At 42.2% G+C, this 17,929-nt stretch overlaps 1 protein-coding gene across 5 annotated transcripts in view; it reads right to left on the bottom strand.

Annotated features, from left to right (window-relative positions):
• Positions 1–17,929, bottom strand: part of sh2d3ca (SH2 domain containing 3Ca) — a 57,231-nt gene that overhangs the window by 23,796 nt on the left and 15,506 nt on the right. The window contains exon 1 of one of the 5 annotated variants that reach the window (XM_089126458.1): positions 15,168–15,540. The exons of 3 other annotated variants lie outside the window; for them this stretch is intronic. In XM_089126458.1, coding sequence (XP_088982584.1) covers positions 15,168–15,248 — 81 coding nt within the window. In that variant the 5' untranslated portion in view covers positions 15,249–15,540. Of the gene's footprint in view, positions 1–15,167; positions 15,541–17,929 lie in introns of those variants that run through there. One more of the 5 variants, XM_089126459.1, reaches the window with a different exon arrangement.

The following is a 17,929-nucleotide window of genomic DNA, read 5'->3' as shown; positions in this document are numbered from 1 at the left end:
TATGGAATTGCAATATCATGATGTAAACGGCGATGCGCGATTAGCGTCTAGACGTACGGAAAACCTTAAGACGCAATATGCGTCATTTCCGATTCTTCTTCCTGTGTCCAAAGACAACAACAACAGCAGCACGCGGATAATGAATAGTTCGGGGCAGATAGCGATCGCCTTTGTTTGCGCTTTGATGCTGGTAACGTTACTGACCTCACTCCAAAAGTATGCTGTGCTGTGTCTCGCCTGGTCTCGCCATGTTTACTTCCGGTATACTGCACGCAGATTTTTGTATGCGCCGAGAAGTTTCTCTACTCAAAAGACTAAGATTCCTTGCGAATAGAACATGCGCAGAACACAAATCACTATGACCACTATGACGTTTACATGACCAAAAATTCGGGGTAGAAAAGGGGTACCCCAGGTATAATATCCCGGTTTTTAAAATCCGGGATATGAGCATATTCGGGTTTTTGCCGTTGTTTACATGGCCGTTCGCGACCGGGTTATTGCTAATATCCCGGTTTTGAACGGGTTATTGGCTGCATGTAAACGTAGTCACTGTTGAGCTTCCAAGGGCAGCTGCAGTGACGTGATGGCTTTACCAACTGGCGAATGCCTCTTTTACTTAGAGGACGGGACTTATTCTGCCATATTGCGTGTTGCACTTTCTCCCATTTATGGAACTACGAGTGCACCGTCATTGTATATCTAAAGTCTTTATAAACCCTAAGTGTTTCCTATCAGGCCTCAGGGTTTGAATGATTTCCTATGCATATAATGATCATTCCAAATGAGATTGATAATTAAGCATCAATTATGAATTAGCTTCCACGCCTCTAATTCGACTGAAGAATGCTGGGAATTACTGGGATTTGCTGGATAATGGAGTGTCGCTGCATATGATTGCCTTTTTAAGAGTGGATTCGCTCATTATATCCTTTCCTGTCAGTGTGTGGAGGTGTATCCACTGGCGTATGAGATACATGTCTCTCCACTCAGGCCCCCTCATGACATTAGGAGTCAATTATGACACAATTAGCCATATCTAGACCATTTGAACAATACAGCATTTTTACATAGATGCAGAAATGTGACATGAGTGCATTTACACAAATTCATATTCACAGGGAAAATTGCTGAAGCTATTTTCATGTATGATGATCCATTTATACTGTTTCGTGAGTTTGCCTGCCCATCCAGTCTTAATATTTAATGGTATGCTCGAGCTCTGAACTCAAAAGCCCCCCCCACCCCCCCACCCATCTCCCCCCAATAGTGGTACTACGTATAGGGATAATGAGAGAAATAGAGTTGGTGAGGGGGAGGTGAAGGGATGCAGGAAGAGGTGAAGATGGAGAGGTGGAGGTATGCAGGAAGAATTGTCGCTGGAACGGCACAATGATGGCTGCTTATAAATGCTTGTAATGATGATTGACAGGACTGAACCTACTTTACAAAAATGAAGTGTTATAATGTTTATTTTGAAAGCCCTAAAAATGTTTTCTCTCACAATTTTTCTCAACCCCCTTAAAATAGACTAGATAAGTTAAAAAAAAATCTAAGAATAAAGACAAATAAGACAATGATAAACTAAAACTATATAGGAATGTGAAAAGCAAAATAATGTTAAACTAATATAAAGAACACTGCCTGAAATGACAACTGTCTCCATTGGTAATTCTATTTAACCCTGATAAAATGCTCATGCGTGACATCATATCTTTAGGCAAGGCCACGTCTCATGGTTTGTGGTTGGGCCCATAAAATTGTGTGTATTTTTGTGTGCTACTGCCGGTTCATAATGCGGCTCTGTGACACACGGGCCTGTAACATTGACAGGCGCAGGAGAAACATCCTGATTACCCTCTTCCCTCCGGGCTCACACAGGAGAGGGAGAGAGAGAGAGAGAGAGAGAGGACAGGCAGCAAGAGAAAACTGGCCATATGGGGTCTACGGGTGGTTTGGTCTCTATGTGTTAGGGGAGCAGCTCAAAGCAAGTGTGTTTCTGAGGGTTTTGGGCATATGGTGTCATAGAGGGGGGCAAGTTCCACAGGAAAACACACATGACTTATCTTTCATCACGGGTTTGGAGAGAGCACATCTCTGCAGATAAATGCCTCGACATTCGCGGCAAATAGTATCTTAGCGCCATGATTTAGTGAGTGCAAAAAGCTGAAGTCATAGAAACAGCGGGAGCCTCATTCAAGATTGGAATTCCCACAAAAAGTACCAAAAACCATAATGTTTAGAGAATACATAATGATTGTGGTGGTTAACCTCAAGTGCTGACATTCTGAACTGCTTAACTGTTTAACACATAATAGCTTTGCCTAGTTGTCTACATAGACAGCATTTTATCTGTCTAAATCCATGTTTTGGTTTTCCTTCATAATTTTTTAATCAAATTGTCATAACACACACACACACACACACACACACACACACAAAATCTCTCTGGTGACATATGCTGGACTTCTCCAATCATTTAGTCCACTTATACCCCGTAAGTTCACATTCAGATTGCCTCGAACCAATCAATAGAACCAAGTCTCACCCTTGACTGTTTTAATTTGATGATCCTTTATAGACAAATGTATGTCACGATACATTAAGGAAGGCTTAATTGCTACTTAAAAGTTCAATTTTAAGGCAACATTCTTTGCTAATACAGAAATCACAAAAAACTACGAAGGTCGAAATATTGTGACGTCATGTTTCTTGTCATGTTTCATTGTAGCTGACAGTGAACAAACAGCGCTACATAGTGTGTTTCATCACTACCTTGAAAGAGAAGCAGCAGAAAGCTAGAAGCTAGCCATTAACACTGCGAGTAGTGACTTTTCGCTTGTCAGTGGTGTAAAATATGTAGTTGGATAGTTTCATGTAACTTAGTTCTTCCCCCTTGCTGTGTTATGGCTTTGCTATAAATGTGCTGCTTACGTTCGTGAGACAGCTAATTAGTAGTCCTACCAACCCATCGATTGCGGTGGACAAGTCGATCTTGGAAGCATTTTAAGTCAATCGCGAAGAGTTTTTAAATCAGAGAAAAAAAGCCTATAGCGTGTAGTAAATGGGTTCTAGGGGATGCGGAGGTGCGCGCTGTTACAATCATGTCATTTTTGCAGTGCGCACCTTTGCGCTCATGCGGACGCGTCCAGTTTAAATAAGGCTTTACGCTTTAACCAGCTCAGCCACAGCAATGGCTCATATTAGCCAGCTAAACTTTTACTACCCTGTTAGAAAAAAATATATAGTTGCAACTTGCATAGTTTCATTTGGTTCTTCTCCCTCGCTGTATTATGGGTTTGCTGTGTGGGGAGAAATGTGCTGGTTACATTTGTGAGACCTGATTACTATTATTATATATGTATTAAGACCCTTGATCCTCACCTGACTATGGCTTTGTAAACTTTATCCATGATATGGTTTATAATGGACTGTGGTACAGAAACAGTGACAATGTTACACACTCTTGGCTTACTTTGACTATTTTCTGCTGTCTCAGACAACGATATGTTTGTCACATTTTAGCCACCGTATCTTCTTCGAAAGGGAGGGGTAAGCAGTGGGCTCGGGGCTTTAATATTCATGAACTGTCACAATGAGCCATTGCAATCCGGAGACACCTCTGCTTTCTGTTTTTCTAAGAGAACAACCAATTAGGAGCCAATTTACAGGCTGTGAGGGGTCAAAAGGTCAAGGCATTGATGGATTGTGGGGTCTAAGGACACATCAATATAATACCATCAAATACGAATCGTATGTACACACGTATTTGTATGTGTGGGCATTAGACTAGTGTAAAAGTGTGAGGCCATGGGCTGTTTTATGTTTAAATAAACCGCACATCCCACAACGCCGCACTGGGTTCGGCCCCAGAGGAGAAAACTGCAGCAGGGGTGAGTTGGCAAAGGAATATAAAGACACGTCCAATTGATTAATCAATAAACGTCAGCCGTAGATTAATTACACAGCCCGGAAGACGTACCAGCTGAAATTATGAAGACACCAAATTCAATAAAAGACTTTGGGCAGCACTTCTGGGGAGCATCAGTTCGACAATAAAAGTAAAAGAGCTATGAACACGGATCTACTCATCTGATTGGCAACAGACTCAAAATGCAATCCTGCAATCCTAAATGCAATCCTGTTGAGTTCATCTCATGGTCTGTTTCCGGATTCACATGAGCGGAACGCTGTGCCATATCAAAGTGAAAGGGCGGTTTGAAAGGTCAATACAAGTGAATTTATGAGTGTAACCTTACAGGCATCTTCCATCACATCCACCATCCATCTCTCAGACCTTCGGAGTGAGAGGTAGAAAAAGATGAGAGGAAGTGGCGGAAAAAGCTAAGACGGCCTTTAGGAAGCACATGTCAAGCACTGGCAGTGTTTGTGCTTTGAGGAAATGTTAACGGATCATTCTCTGACCTTTGCTGATGCGTGTGTGTGTGTGTGTGTGTGTGTGTGTGTGTGTAACTATGCAATCCAAAAAATGTGCCTTTCTTATATTCTGCTTAAATCCAATTTTTTGGTCAGGTAGCTTACATTAGCTGCTCATATTAGTTTATTATGTGGCCCATATCAACCACTAGTCCGGACATTCAACACTTTCCTATCTGGCACACAAAACACTGATGTAACCTCTCCGGTTCTACGCCACACTCCAAGCGGGATTCAAACAGGCATTTCCGGCATGGGAGTAGACACCTAACAATGATGCTAAAGATCCCATCCTGTACCGTCAGTCACTAGCTCCCCTCTTGAGGCCAAGGAAGTGAGGTTTACTTGCACAGCTCTTCACTAGATGGCCTCCGTTACACTCACCCCCCTAAACCTCACTCCCATCCGGGTCATGGCACCATTGTAATTCCTCCGGTTCTACTCGCCTCACTCCAAACGGGCTTCGAACATGTGTTTCTGGCATTGTAGGCAGGTGAGTTAACAAGGACAGTGAAGATCACAGCCTCTAGTGTCAATCCCTAGATCGCCTCTTGAGGCCAAGGGAGTGAGGTTTACCCGTACTGCTCTTTACTGGCTGGCCTCTGTTACAATCACCCCCCTAAACCTCACTCCCATCCGGGTCATGGCACCATTGAAATCCCTTCCGGTTCTACTCGCCCCACTCCACACGGGCTTCTAACATTAATTTCTGGCATTGTAGGCAGGTGCTTTAACAAGGAGACTGAAGATTGCAGCCTCTAGCGTCAATCCCTAGATCACCTCTTGAGGCCAAGGGAGTGAGGTTTACCCGTACTGCTCTTTACTAGCTGGCCTCTGTTACACTCACCCCACTAAACCTCACTCCCACCCGGGTCACGGCACCATCGTAATCCCTCCGGTTCTACTCACCTCACTCCAAACGGGCTTCTAACATGTGTTTCTGGCATTGTAGGCAGGTGCTTTAACAAGCAGACTGAAGATCGCAGCCTCTAGTGTCAATCCCTAGATCGCCTCTTGAGGCCAAGGGAGTGAGGTTTACCCGTACTGCTCTTTACTAGCTGGCCTCTGTTACACTCACCCCCCTAAACCTTACTCCCACCTGGGTCACGGCACCAACGCAACCCCTCCAGTTATACTTGCCTCGCTCCGAGTGGGATTTGATCCGCATGGGAGGCGGCAGCGCTAACATGGAACCTAAACACCAAAGGCACCTCGCACCTCTTTACTATAGCTGGTCTCAGTTACACTGACACATTCATTAATTTTGAGGGTAAGGGGACAAAAAAAGGATCAAATTCAGTTGCTGAGCTCAAATTCGAATGCCACAGATAAGGGTCTGTCATCCATATTACTAACCTGTCAAATTTTGAGGCTAGTTCACATCACAATAAATGATGTTGATAGGATTTGTTGGATCTATTTGATAATCTTGTTGGTGAGGGGTGTCTAAACCTTATTCTGGAGGGCCACCTTCCTTTAGAGTTTAGCTCCAACCTACAGTAAACCCATATTTATGCAAATGTAATTATTAATTTTTTTTTTACACATCTAGTTATAACAAAATGTGAAAAAATGAAGGGTCTGAATACTTTCACAAGGCATTATTTCCATAAAGAAACTGCTGTTTTTTAAATTTATATAATGAAAACTGTAGGGGAAAAACTGTCAGTGTGTGAGTTGTATTGATTAAAAAAATAAAGGGAAATCATGTTCAGGTGGAGCACTCCTCTAAATGTCAAATCACAACCGAACTTTTCACAATGATGACACACTGCAATGAAAGTGGCCCAGATTAGAATTGAAAATGTCAAATGTCATTGATTTCTGTTGTTCACACTATCATCCAAAATCTAGGATAATTGGGCCACATTAAACTGCATGTGTGACCGTAGCCTGTGTGTGAGAGTGTGCCTCAGCACATCGCTTTTTCAGTGATGACTATCAAGTGAGTAACGACATGGTGCATACATATGCTCATCACTTTCTTTGATCAATACACACACATCAACCTTCATAAGGATATCAGGGCAAGCGGAAGTGTATAGCTGTCACTGATGTGTCAAAACTGTCCCTACACACACACATTATACAAACTCCTATACAAATAGTGATGACCTACTGATGTGCTGACATTAAAGATAAGCACACTTGATCATTACATTATTTAGAAAAAGAAAAAGGATATGTGAATGCAAGATCAATTTCACACACTGCAATTAATAATCCAACACAAATACAAATTTTAATCTCAGCACTGCCAAAAGGGAGGCTAGAGTGAGCATTGTCATAAATTGTCTGTTTCTGTGCTCAGTTTTCTCTTTAGATTAACTCATTTGTGGACTTTGTGGACTTAGCGGATTACCCAATTAACCAATTTAGTTCCACAGCATTGAAAATCTAATACTGAGGTTTGTTACAAGCCGAAGTAATGCAAAAAACACGAATTAAAGCCCCGTTCACACTAACACCAACTTTTAGCATTGAAAAATGTAAATGTCAATACGAGTTTCCAAGAAAGAGCATCAATGACCACTGGAAAACACACTAAACATAGGCTATTCGCATCTGCATTTGTATACTTGCGTAAAGTATGTTTCAGGCCAAGAGAGAGAAAGAGCACGATAAAAAGGCGAGGTCTGTTTTTATTCCTTGTCACAAAAGCACATGTAAATGTAGCCGCTCTGGCTTAGATTATGAAGTGTTCACTGAATGTTAAAATCGACCGCGTATTAAACATACAGACATTCAGTGTGGTCAGCAACCCCTGGGCAAGTAGTCGTATCATCCCAGTAGGGATTCACATACACACACATTGACAAGAAGATCTGCTTCGTAATGCCGGCTGGCAGGTCACAGAGGGATATCACTGTCATACACACTCCTGCCTATCTGTCATCTGCCCCTGATAGCACCCAGAATGCATTTGAGGTCATTTCATCATATTTGGTGTTTGCACTCAACAAAAGCATATCGCAACATTCATGCTTCCTTGCATTTCTGCCTCTTTCTCTCTATCTCACCTCAGTGAGACACTCTCTCTGTACATCTCATTGCATTGTTGAGCCTGCAGCAGTCAGCCCTTGAGCTACGCTACGATTGGCTGGAGATGATGTCATCTCTTCCGGAGAGCTCCGCAGCGGCGCGCGCCATTGGCTGGCAGCGTAAACGGTGGCGGAGTGTTGAGATCTCACTTTCATTCATGTGCAGCTGGGGAGGGGCATTTATTGGCGGGTGGCCCGTGACCTCACAGCTAAGGTTGCATTTTAGCGGTACGCTGTTAAACTGTCCCAGCATAATGATACTTCAGAAATACACTAGAATGAAGTGCTAATGGGAGTTTATAATGGGATGAAAAAAAGTCCGGAGCCCAGGGCTTTTTAATGCAGCTCAGGTGTGCACAAACCCCCACACACACATGCTAATGTCTGCACCAGCAGGCGTAACGGTGTTCACACATTCATTACACACACATTTACACGCAGCCACATGGTGACTGGAGCAACCTAATCAGTGCGTCTCTGATGGGGGTTGGGATATGGAGGTGGGGTTGTCCTGGAGCGTGAGGCTGTCACCATGGCGACACTGCAGATGATGCACTCCTCCTGGAGTTGGGGGAGATGAGTAAAGATGGAGAGTGCTGGGGAGTTTCCTTACACAGATGAACACACACCAGACTGCTTGCGTGCAAGAACCCCACTGGACATAGCTACACTAACCCTTCTCAACATGTGCGAAACCGTACCACACACTAGGTATTAGCCAGCAATATCCCACCGTGATGTCAATGTCTCTCTTCTCTCACTCTCTTTCTCCACCCTGTACATGATGTCATTGTTTTTCTGTAGTTGCTGCAGAGGCATATGAAAGTGATTCTTTCCAGGATCTTAGGGGAGAAATCCACTCTTTTGGACGTTCGAAAATGTGCAGTTCACGTCCTCATACTGACAATGAATATAACTAGAGTCCCGGCCTTGCACGTTACCAGCAAAACTGGGCTAATTCAATTTAATATACAATGCAAAACTGCAGATTACATGCTCTACACAAGTCTATAACTAATCCAATCCAGACAACACAACAGTCTAGAGAAGCTTAAAAAGACTCAGCTATGCCGTTTTCCACAATTTTAATTTAGTTATCACCACACTTTGACATGGTGCCGCTGAAATGGAATTGAATTAATTTACAGCAATTAACTGTCTAATCTTATCTTCTCATCAATTTGTCATTTAGAGTGATTTGGTTTGCTGTGTGGTGGGTGGTATCACTTCAATCTCAGACAATAAAATGCATTTTTATGTTTGTTCTGATGTATTGTGTTATCAAGCGTGGCACAATTCTCTGCTGTTGACAGTAATTCACTGTAGTGGCTCATCTAAAGTAATGGGTGCTAGGGTTGCAGTGATGCATACAGGAACAAGTTGGAGTCGTAATTCCATTATGAGTCCACCAAGTCGCTTGTACTCAAATGTCACAGAGATAGGAAACATGGTGCCTGCTTGAACTGGTCAAACACATGCTCAAACACAGTAAGTTAAACACAAGCCTGGATTCATGCATGCCTGACACAAATGTCCAGGATTTTTGAAATACCACATCAACAGCATGAATGGATATAATATCACCACACACAAAACTATAAAGACCAAGGGTTATTTGCACTAAACCCTGCACACTGATAAGCCATGATGCCAAGTCACATACTGGCCATATTTTAAACACTAGATAAGACCATTTACCGAACACCGTAACAAGGCTAAATAGATTGGAATGTCTTAAAGGGGTGATCAAATTTTCCTTGCAGCTTTTGATATCTAAGAGGTTATCATATTATAAGAATATCCTGTAAGTTTCAGAACTGAAAACGTCCTTGTTAGTCCAATAAAAGCTTTTATTACACCAGCCTCTGAAAACGTCTCGTTTTGAAAAGTGGGAAACTATGACGTCGAAGGGGTTAAAACACCACCCCCGCAGAAGAAGATCAACACCTACTTCAACACGGCCGGTTTAGCCCCGCCCACCGATTCGTGCATTACACGCATAGCTAAGTAGCCTACATGCCTACCTCATGATGACAAACGATCTAACCAGCAATACAGAATATTGTGTGCAGTGCCTGGTTGTGGAAGAAGACACTCGCTGCATCAGCTTCCTCTGGATTCCAATATGACTTCATGGATAAACTTTATTTTTAATGACGTTCCAGCTGATGAGGGTAAAACATCGTCGTCTGTTCGCTTCATTTCACTGAGGATTGTTTTGTAAACAAGACTGGATTTGCAGACCGATTAAGAGTAAAGAACGGTGCGGTGCCGTCTATATTGGATCGGACAGGAATTGTGCAACACACGGACTCTTGGTCGAACATGTATGGGCGAATCCGGTTGCCATTTGACAACATTGAACGTTTTCCCCCACATACACCGACGGGTGAGTTAAACTCATTATAATATGCAAAACTGTTATCCACTCACAGCAGTGGGCATTTATTTCCAAGTCTTCAGTGCGACACGCCCATAAAAACCGACTGTTTTTCAGGAAGGCTCACAACTTGAGTACAAAATAGCCTACTTATTCATTTTGATGTTTTTGAATGCAAAAAACAAGCGAACGTCTTAAGTTGACCTCAGACAACAATATAATAACATTTTAAAAGCCAGTTCATGACCCCTTTAAATTTCCTTCATCGATCAAGTGTATTCTACATCCATGACTGAGTTAACCTGTCTCCAACCCCACTGATAGCCTTGAAGTGGTCTCTTCGCTTGTGACCAAAACAAGTAATGACAAGGCCCCCCTTTGTCTAATGAAGTTTAAAAGAGAGAGCATATTTCTTGTGATGTCTAATGAAGATCCCTCTCATTTACATGCATAATCTCATGCATTCATCCCTTTTATCAGTGAACTGGAAAGGGGCATGTGGCTGTCTTTTGACCCTAAGGTCAAACCAGGATAAAGGTCAAGTGGACATAGAAAAGAGACTACAACACTTCCCAGCCAACTTTTCTTTTGGTCCCACCTGCTCAACAGATCCTTTGAGTTACGGAAACTTTAGGATATCTCTTTCATGATACTGGCTTTTCTTTCACTTTAGAGGAAATTAATTCCTGGTGGTGTTGATAATCCACTGTCAGTGAAGCATCTGATTGTGAATGCCTAAGACAGAGACACTTCTTGTTCAGTGCTAACAACCAATTGCACTGACCTGTTTTGCAATGTGAAATCTTGGATATCATGTTTGTCTTGGATATTAAAGCAGTGGAGAGGATGAGTTCGAGGGGAAGGGATAGAAGAGAGAGATGGTGAAACCTGCACAGAGATGAGCTTAAAGGGTTTCTTCGGCTCTCTGTGATCTCACCGCTCTCTTAAAGGGACAGAAACATTAAAGACTTCTGATGGCTAGCCACGAAAAAGCCCCCTCTGATCTCTGTTCAGATAATAAAAAAAACATATCTCATTAATTCCACTTCAATTCCCCTAACGTAGTTTAGTAGCTCATAGTTTTGTAGATAAAATGCAATTATAGGAATCAACCACATCTCATTTCACCACATGGATTTCTTTTCCTCCAATTTTCTGTGTATTTAATCATATTTCAAGATAAAGGAGAATATAGTCTTTGCTTCAGCAATCAAATGTCACGTCAAACAAACCAGTGTTTCCCAACCCTTATTGAGTACCACAACCCTGCACATTTTCAATGTTTCCCTAATTAAACACACCTGGTTGAACTCATCAGCTCATTGGTAGAGACTCAAGCCATTTCTCAATATGCGTACTTGTCTGTACTTGTGTTCTTGTGGACTTGTGAAACGTCATTAGTCGCTGCCCAAGTACTGTTCCAATTCAAAGTTCACATCTAGCCAAGTCCACTTCAAATCCAGGGATGTGTTCTTGATCCGCCCCGTTTACCGAAGATGCATCGAGAGGTGACTTGTGTGGACTTGAGATAGCCAGGTAACCCAGAATGCACCTCGCACCAACCAGCAAGCATCAATAGGAGAGGAGAATATCAAAATACTACTGTTATTGAGTCATGAAATGTAATTTTAAGAGTGTTTTAGGCGAGAATGTGGTTGTTTAAATCTCAAATCTGTAGTTTATTTATAAAGATAGCGCCTATCTGAAAAATGCATCTGACGTTTTCGGAGTTCTGACATCCAAGCCTTCAGCGGACACTCAGCGAGATCAACCCCGACTGGAACAGCTTATCCTCGGCTAGTGCTTCTGACGTTTGCCGCCGGCTCTGATCTCTCTAATCTAGTGGATAAACCTTGACGTATAATTCGTCTTGTGTAAGTCTATCTTTGGTCTCATTAAACTATATTTCCATGGCAACAAAAAAAAAATAGTTTTTGAGGTTTCATAACTTTATGGCTATTTAACTTTAACAACATTTTTTTATATTATCTTCACTATATAAACAATAAAATAAAATGACATAACCCTGTCTGCTTGATAAATGTCAATAAAAATCAATGTTTCATTTTTTTAAAATGAAAACAAAAAGATCATGTTCATTTTGTTATACATATAGGCAGTGAAGAGATCGCGTTGCCTGAACCACTTGTTTTTTTGTAAATGAAAAGAGTCAGAGTGGTGTTTTATAACATATCTCATTTTATTCTTGACGAAAAGATGCAGAGTTGTAGCAAATTTCGTTTTATTGTTGCCTAAAATATAGGCTATATAAAGAGATAACCGGAGTAGAGCGTGCTGAGTGATGCGATCAAGTACGCTCTGTTCCAGTTGCAGAAGAACCGGACTTGCGTCCTCGCATCCTCGGGAGTTCGTTCTCCTGAGTCGAACTTGGCAAGTCTGAACTACCAAGGACGCAAGTCCGAAGTCTGTGTACTTGGTATTGAGAAACGGCTTCAGATAAGAGAGAAATCAGGTGTACTGTTGGGGCAAAACCAGAACCAGGGCTAAAAGCATTGCTTTAAACCATCCATATCACTAACCTGTCAAATTTTGAGGCTAGTTCACATCACAATAATTGATGTTGATAGGATTTGTTGGATCTATTTAATAATCTTGTTGGTGAGGGGTGTCTAAACCTTATTCTGGAGGGCCACCTTCCTTTAGAGTTTAGCTCCAACCTACAGTAAACACATATGAACCAGCCAATCAAGGTCTTCAGGATTTTTAGAAACTTCCAGGGAGCAAGTATGTACGTTAGAATAGTTGAAATGTTGGCATTTGTTGGGGCAGTGTGATTCACAAACACAAACACACCCAACTTTTGCACAGATGGCCTGCGACTAATATAGCATTTTTGACAACTTCAGCTTCTTAATTTGTGTGATAAGCAAAGCAGAACAAACATCATTAGTCTGAGAAGTATACACAATATGAATGAAGAATAATCCAGTCTCTCCAGGGACTTCTAGTTCAGCCACATTATCAAAGGGATGAGAAGAAATTGGTACAGAAACAGTTTGGGGGGAGGTATATAAAAATCCCGGCACTCCAAATCCGCGTGGCGTTCATTAGGAGAGAAAACAGCCCTGCGTAATTAGGTTATCCTCACATTCAGTAACAGGGAGATTTACTCTTGAACTTTTCTGTTTAACAGCTGCTAAGCCGCCGCAGCCCTGGGGAAGAGACAGCGGCACCAGAGAGGATTTGGAGAGGATAGAAAGGAAAACATAAGAAAAAGACAAGAAAGAAAGAAAGAAAGAAAGAAAGAAAGAAAGAAAGAAAGAAAGAAAGAAAGAGGGGAGAGGGAGAGTCATACCCCTGAATATCTGAATATGAAATAAATAAATAAAAATTGTAATGGCTGGAAGGGAGAGAGGTTGAGGGGAATCTATGCAACTGAATCACGCACCAGATTAGAGCAACGACCCTCCAAAGCAGACAATTACACTAGACCTGATGTGTCTGGAATCTGTGTTAATGGTAATGGGGTATTCGTTTCAGACCTCCAGTGTGAACGTGGTTCCCGACCCCTGGGGTTAAAACTGGCATCACCACATTTGCTAGTGGGGTTGCAGGCGAAAGGACGGTCAAGCTGCCAGCCGGCAGAGAATAGGGGGATTAAGTTGAAACAATCAAAGTGCAACTGCAAGAGACAGATGGGGGATTTAGGGTTGATGCTGTCCCTGATAAACACGCAGTACCCTAGCCCAATTTAAATCAAGACTGCATCATCTTTATGGTTTACGGTTGATGCAGGGATACATCTGAGATCACTGGGAGAACTGCACAATAAATCTTTGGGTCCAAACTGGGACTCAAAAGTCTAAGGATAAGGCAAGACTTTTTTGGACAATTTGCAAGCAAAGTCTTATGGCTGGTTTAGAAATATGAGGTTAGGGCTTAGATTACTTGGAGCGAAGCTATTCAACTAACAATACCGACCAAAATATCTACCACTACCCTGAAAATTCCATAAACTGTAAAGCAAAAATCCGTTTAACTCAAAGGTAAACACAAGGTCGTTCCTTGAAAGAATTCAATCACAAAGAAATTCTCCACTGTCTGTTTTCTGCATGTGAAAATCAACTCAGAATGACTATTATCAATCTACAGCTGAGGCACCACCATCTCCTCCTGGTGCGCTCTGAGCTCAGGTGGCCAATGGGATGAACATATACATCATTACAGACAGTCTATGGACCTCTTTGGCCCCTACATGCATTTGAGTATTTTCATTTTGTTCTTAGTAAATGCCAAATTGTCATAGTGAGGTGATGTTATACTTTCAGTTCTATATATATAGAACATTGTGGTAAGGGTTAAGAAACTGTACCCTTAGGGCTAGAAAGTGAAATCATCTAACCTATGCTAAAATGCACTGTAAACATTTTGTTTTTAGGGACACATTTTTACCATCTGTGCATTTATAGTAAGACAGTGTCACTCGGGCACTCTGGAGTGCAAAACACTATAATTTCATCACATTAAACGCCCTCTGTTTAGCTTTTAAAAGGAACAGGAAAAACAAACAGAGAGGGTAAGAAAAGTAAATGAGGCAAACAAATATTGTCCTTCTTTCTATAGTGCTTAGTGCACCACCCAAACTCAGAGCCAAAATTGTACTGTTGTTATCCAGTCCAAGTTGGCTGACATAGAGGACAATTAGAAGACACCCCTTCCCCTTTCCTAGCCTTCCCACCGAAATCCTATGTTGTTCTGAGATCATGTATCAGACCTCGATAGAGTAACAATATATCTTTGCTTTCAGATATAAAAAGCATGACCTCCAGAGCTACTTTGATGCATTCTCCTCTTTCCTGAGCCCCATTACAATCCACTACATAACCGCAGGGTGACAACAGAACCCTGCCTGCCCGCTCATCTAACTGTGCATCATCAGCACTAGTGTTACAGCTGAGCCAAAGTGAGCTTAGCCCAGTCGGCACATCGACTCGCATTCACACACACACACACACACACACACACACACAGTGCAGTGATATCATAGCCAAGGCTGGTGGAATGACACAGTTGTTGGGTTTGCACAATTGTACCGGGCCAAACACATAGCCCTGAGGGGCACCCTTCCCTGCAAACAGAGCAATCGATATGTATGCTTACACACACCACTACCCACTGATGCATCTTCCTCTACTTCTCATGTAGGAACTCCTCATGGCACATTTAGAGATGATGTAATCCAGATCCACACCTTTTCTCAAGCATCACACAGCATATACATGTACATACTCTGTGGCTGCATGCTCACACACACACACACAAGCATTCAGGGGGTGTCCCCCTCTCACCTGCACCTGCATGAAGGAGCCCCTGTAGAAGCAGCAGGCAGCCGCTGACAGGGCACTCCACAGGCTGCATCTCTCCGTCATGGCTCCGGTCCTCCTCTCTTCGGCTCGTCCACCCCTGGAGTCCACTAGAAGCCCTGGGTCATGCCCTGTCTCCTAGCGTTCACCCCGCGCTCAAGCCACTGCCGCAACTGATCAGTGCTATCGCTGTTCCACTGGAGCCAGCGTCATCCCAGATCTGCACCGGCTTCCTCTCTCTCCCTTCTCAATGTCTCGATATCTCTCTCTCTCCCTCTCTGACTTTCGGTGTATCTCTCCCACTCAGTTCCACTGCCTCTTACTCTCACTCTAGCGCTTGCTATGCTTCACAGCGCTGGCAGGGATTACCTCATCGCTCTTGGATGAAAGCGGCGGGAGGGGGGAGGGACAGAGGGGGAGAGAGAGGGATGTAGAAAGAGAGAGATGCTTGCAGGCACTGAGACCCCACCCACCCCCTCCTCCAGGGCTCCAAACAATGCTGGGGGGAGAGAGACAGAGAGAGAGAGAGGGGTAGGTGGCGCACGCATTCAGTACCTACTCAAAGGAATTTTCCCTTTTATTCCGGTTTGAAAGACTGCAAAAGAAAAGCAGGAGGGGGGCAGTCAGTCTATAGACACTCACCCTCATGCACATACACCCTTCCACACCCACTGAGTCGAACAAGTGGAGAAAATAGTTAAATCCAGGCACACATGGCTATTTGTGTACAAGTTAAATAAATAAATAATACAAAAAACGGGAGTGGACGTTGTAAGTCTGGGCATGCAGGATCTATTTAGAATCTGAGTTGTGCTTGGAAATGAAATGATGTTTTCTAGGAACGTAGTAAAAACCTGCTAATGAGCCTCAGTCTTTGAATATTCCCTATTGGATACAACCCACGCACACTTACTCCAGATAAAATGAGTCTGACTCTGGCATAGCAGTCTAGGGTGGGGCGTTTGCTCCCTGGGGACTATTGTGACATCAAAATGGACGCCTTGCTATGGCAACCAACTGAAAGCTTTGACAGCAGTATCCTTAAAGGAATAGTTCATCCAAAACAAAAAGAAAAGACTGTCATTTGCCAAACAGGAATAGGCTGAAAGTTAATTAGTGATTCACAAGATAATCGTTTCCTCTGTAATAGCTCTCAAATGTTTTTTGTGCTTCTGCATGATATTCAAACGTTACATACCAAATGTTATATCTTGTAACCAAACATGCCATGTCAAGTTTGAAGACATGCTCATGAGATTAGAGAGCTACAGTGGTTAAGGAAGAATATCAGTGAAAAATTGCTAAAATTTCAGTCAAATTCCATGTGGAATACAGTATACAAGTTGAATAGGACTATTATGGTGTTTCTTTTTATACTTGGAACTCAACAGCATTCATTCCCATTCACATTCTGGACATTCGTCAAAACTTCTCCTTTTTGTGTTCCATGGATGAAAGTAAATCATATGAGTATGGAATTATATTAGGGCGAGTAAATTATCATTCTTGGGTGAACTATCCCATTAAATCAGGGAAGTCCTGAGAGCCAATGTCCGGCAGAGTTTGGTTCCAGCCTGCTGCAACACAACTGCCTGCAAGTTTGTAGAAATACTAAAGACCTTGATTATCTGGTTCAGATGTGTTTAATTAGGATTTAAACTCTGTATGATAGTGGCCCTCTAGGAGCAGGATGACACACCTACTGGACACGCAATATGTCTGTAAGGATCACATCAGCATTTTGAGTCTATAAATTTGGTTCTGTAACAAGCTTAATGATGCTTACTGTATCAACTGGGGAAGTCACACAATGAAAAAACAAAAGATATAATTAAAACGAAAACCATTCTGCAAAGAAATCTCACTGATGCTATTGTACATTTGCAGATAATCGGCTCAGAACATGTTAATTTCATGTTGAACAGCCTAAGACAAAAGGAGGATGAATGTCAAGTGGAAGCGCTTGAAGAGTAAAAGATAGAGATGTAATCCATTGTGTGGGTTAAATACGTTATGGTGTGTTTCTCTCATGAGATCATGCAATGAAAAAACGATTTCATGCTATTTCCATGGATATGATGGGGAGTCTCACATGACACACACATGGTGACAAACACATGGCAACCACTGACAGATTTTTGTGAGATGAAATTACTGCCTAAATTGACTTTTTGTAGCTTGATTTCCCAGTGGCTTTGTGGTTTCAGAGTATTGCTGTACTTATTTGAGTGTCCTGACCAGAACAGCACAGCAATAACTGCTCAACCAATGGTGTGAGATTGGGACAGGACTACCTATTTGTCTAACCAAAGGTTAAAGGGATACTCCACTTTTTTTTTTTTTGGAAATAGGCTCATTTTACAACTCCCCCAGAGTTAAACAGTTGGGTTTTACCGTTTTCGAAACCATTCAGCCGATTTTCTGATATTTAGAAGAATATCAGTAACCAGGTAGTTTCTGGTCTCATTGACTTCCATAGTATATTTTTTTCCTACTATGGAAGTCAATGAGACCAGAAACTGTGTGGTTACCGATATTCTTCTAAAGATCAGAAAATCGGCTGAATGGATTCGAAAACGGTAAAACTTAACTGTTTAACTCTGAGAGAGTTGTAAAATGAGCTTATTTCCAAAAAAAAGTGGAGTATCCCTTTAAAGATGGAGGGAAATGTTTGAAAACAGTCATTATTCTTCCAATTCCATCCCAATGAAACCATGACCTTGGCAATTCTGCCGAGCAGTACGAGA

The sequence above is a fragment of the Pimephales promelas genome, chromosome 23, assembly GCF_988280905.1.
Source record: "Pimephales promelas chromosome 23, fPimPro1.hap1.1, whole genome shotgun sequence".
NCBI classification, from domain to species: Eukaryota; Metazoa; Chordata; class Actinopteri; order Cypriniformes; family Leuciscidae; genus Pimephales; species Pimephales promelas.
This window is presented reverse-complemented; position numbering and strand designations above follow the sequence as displayed.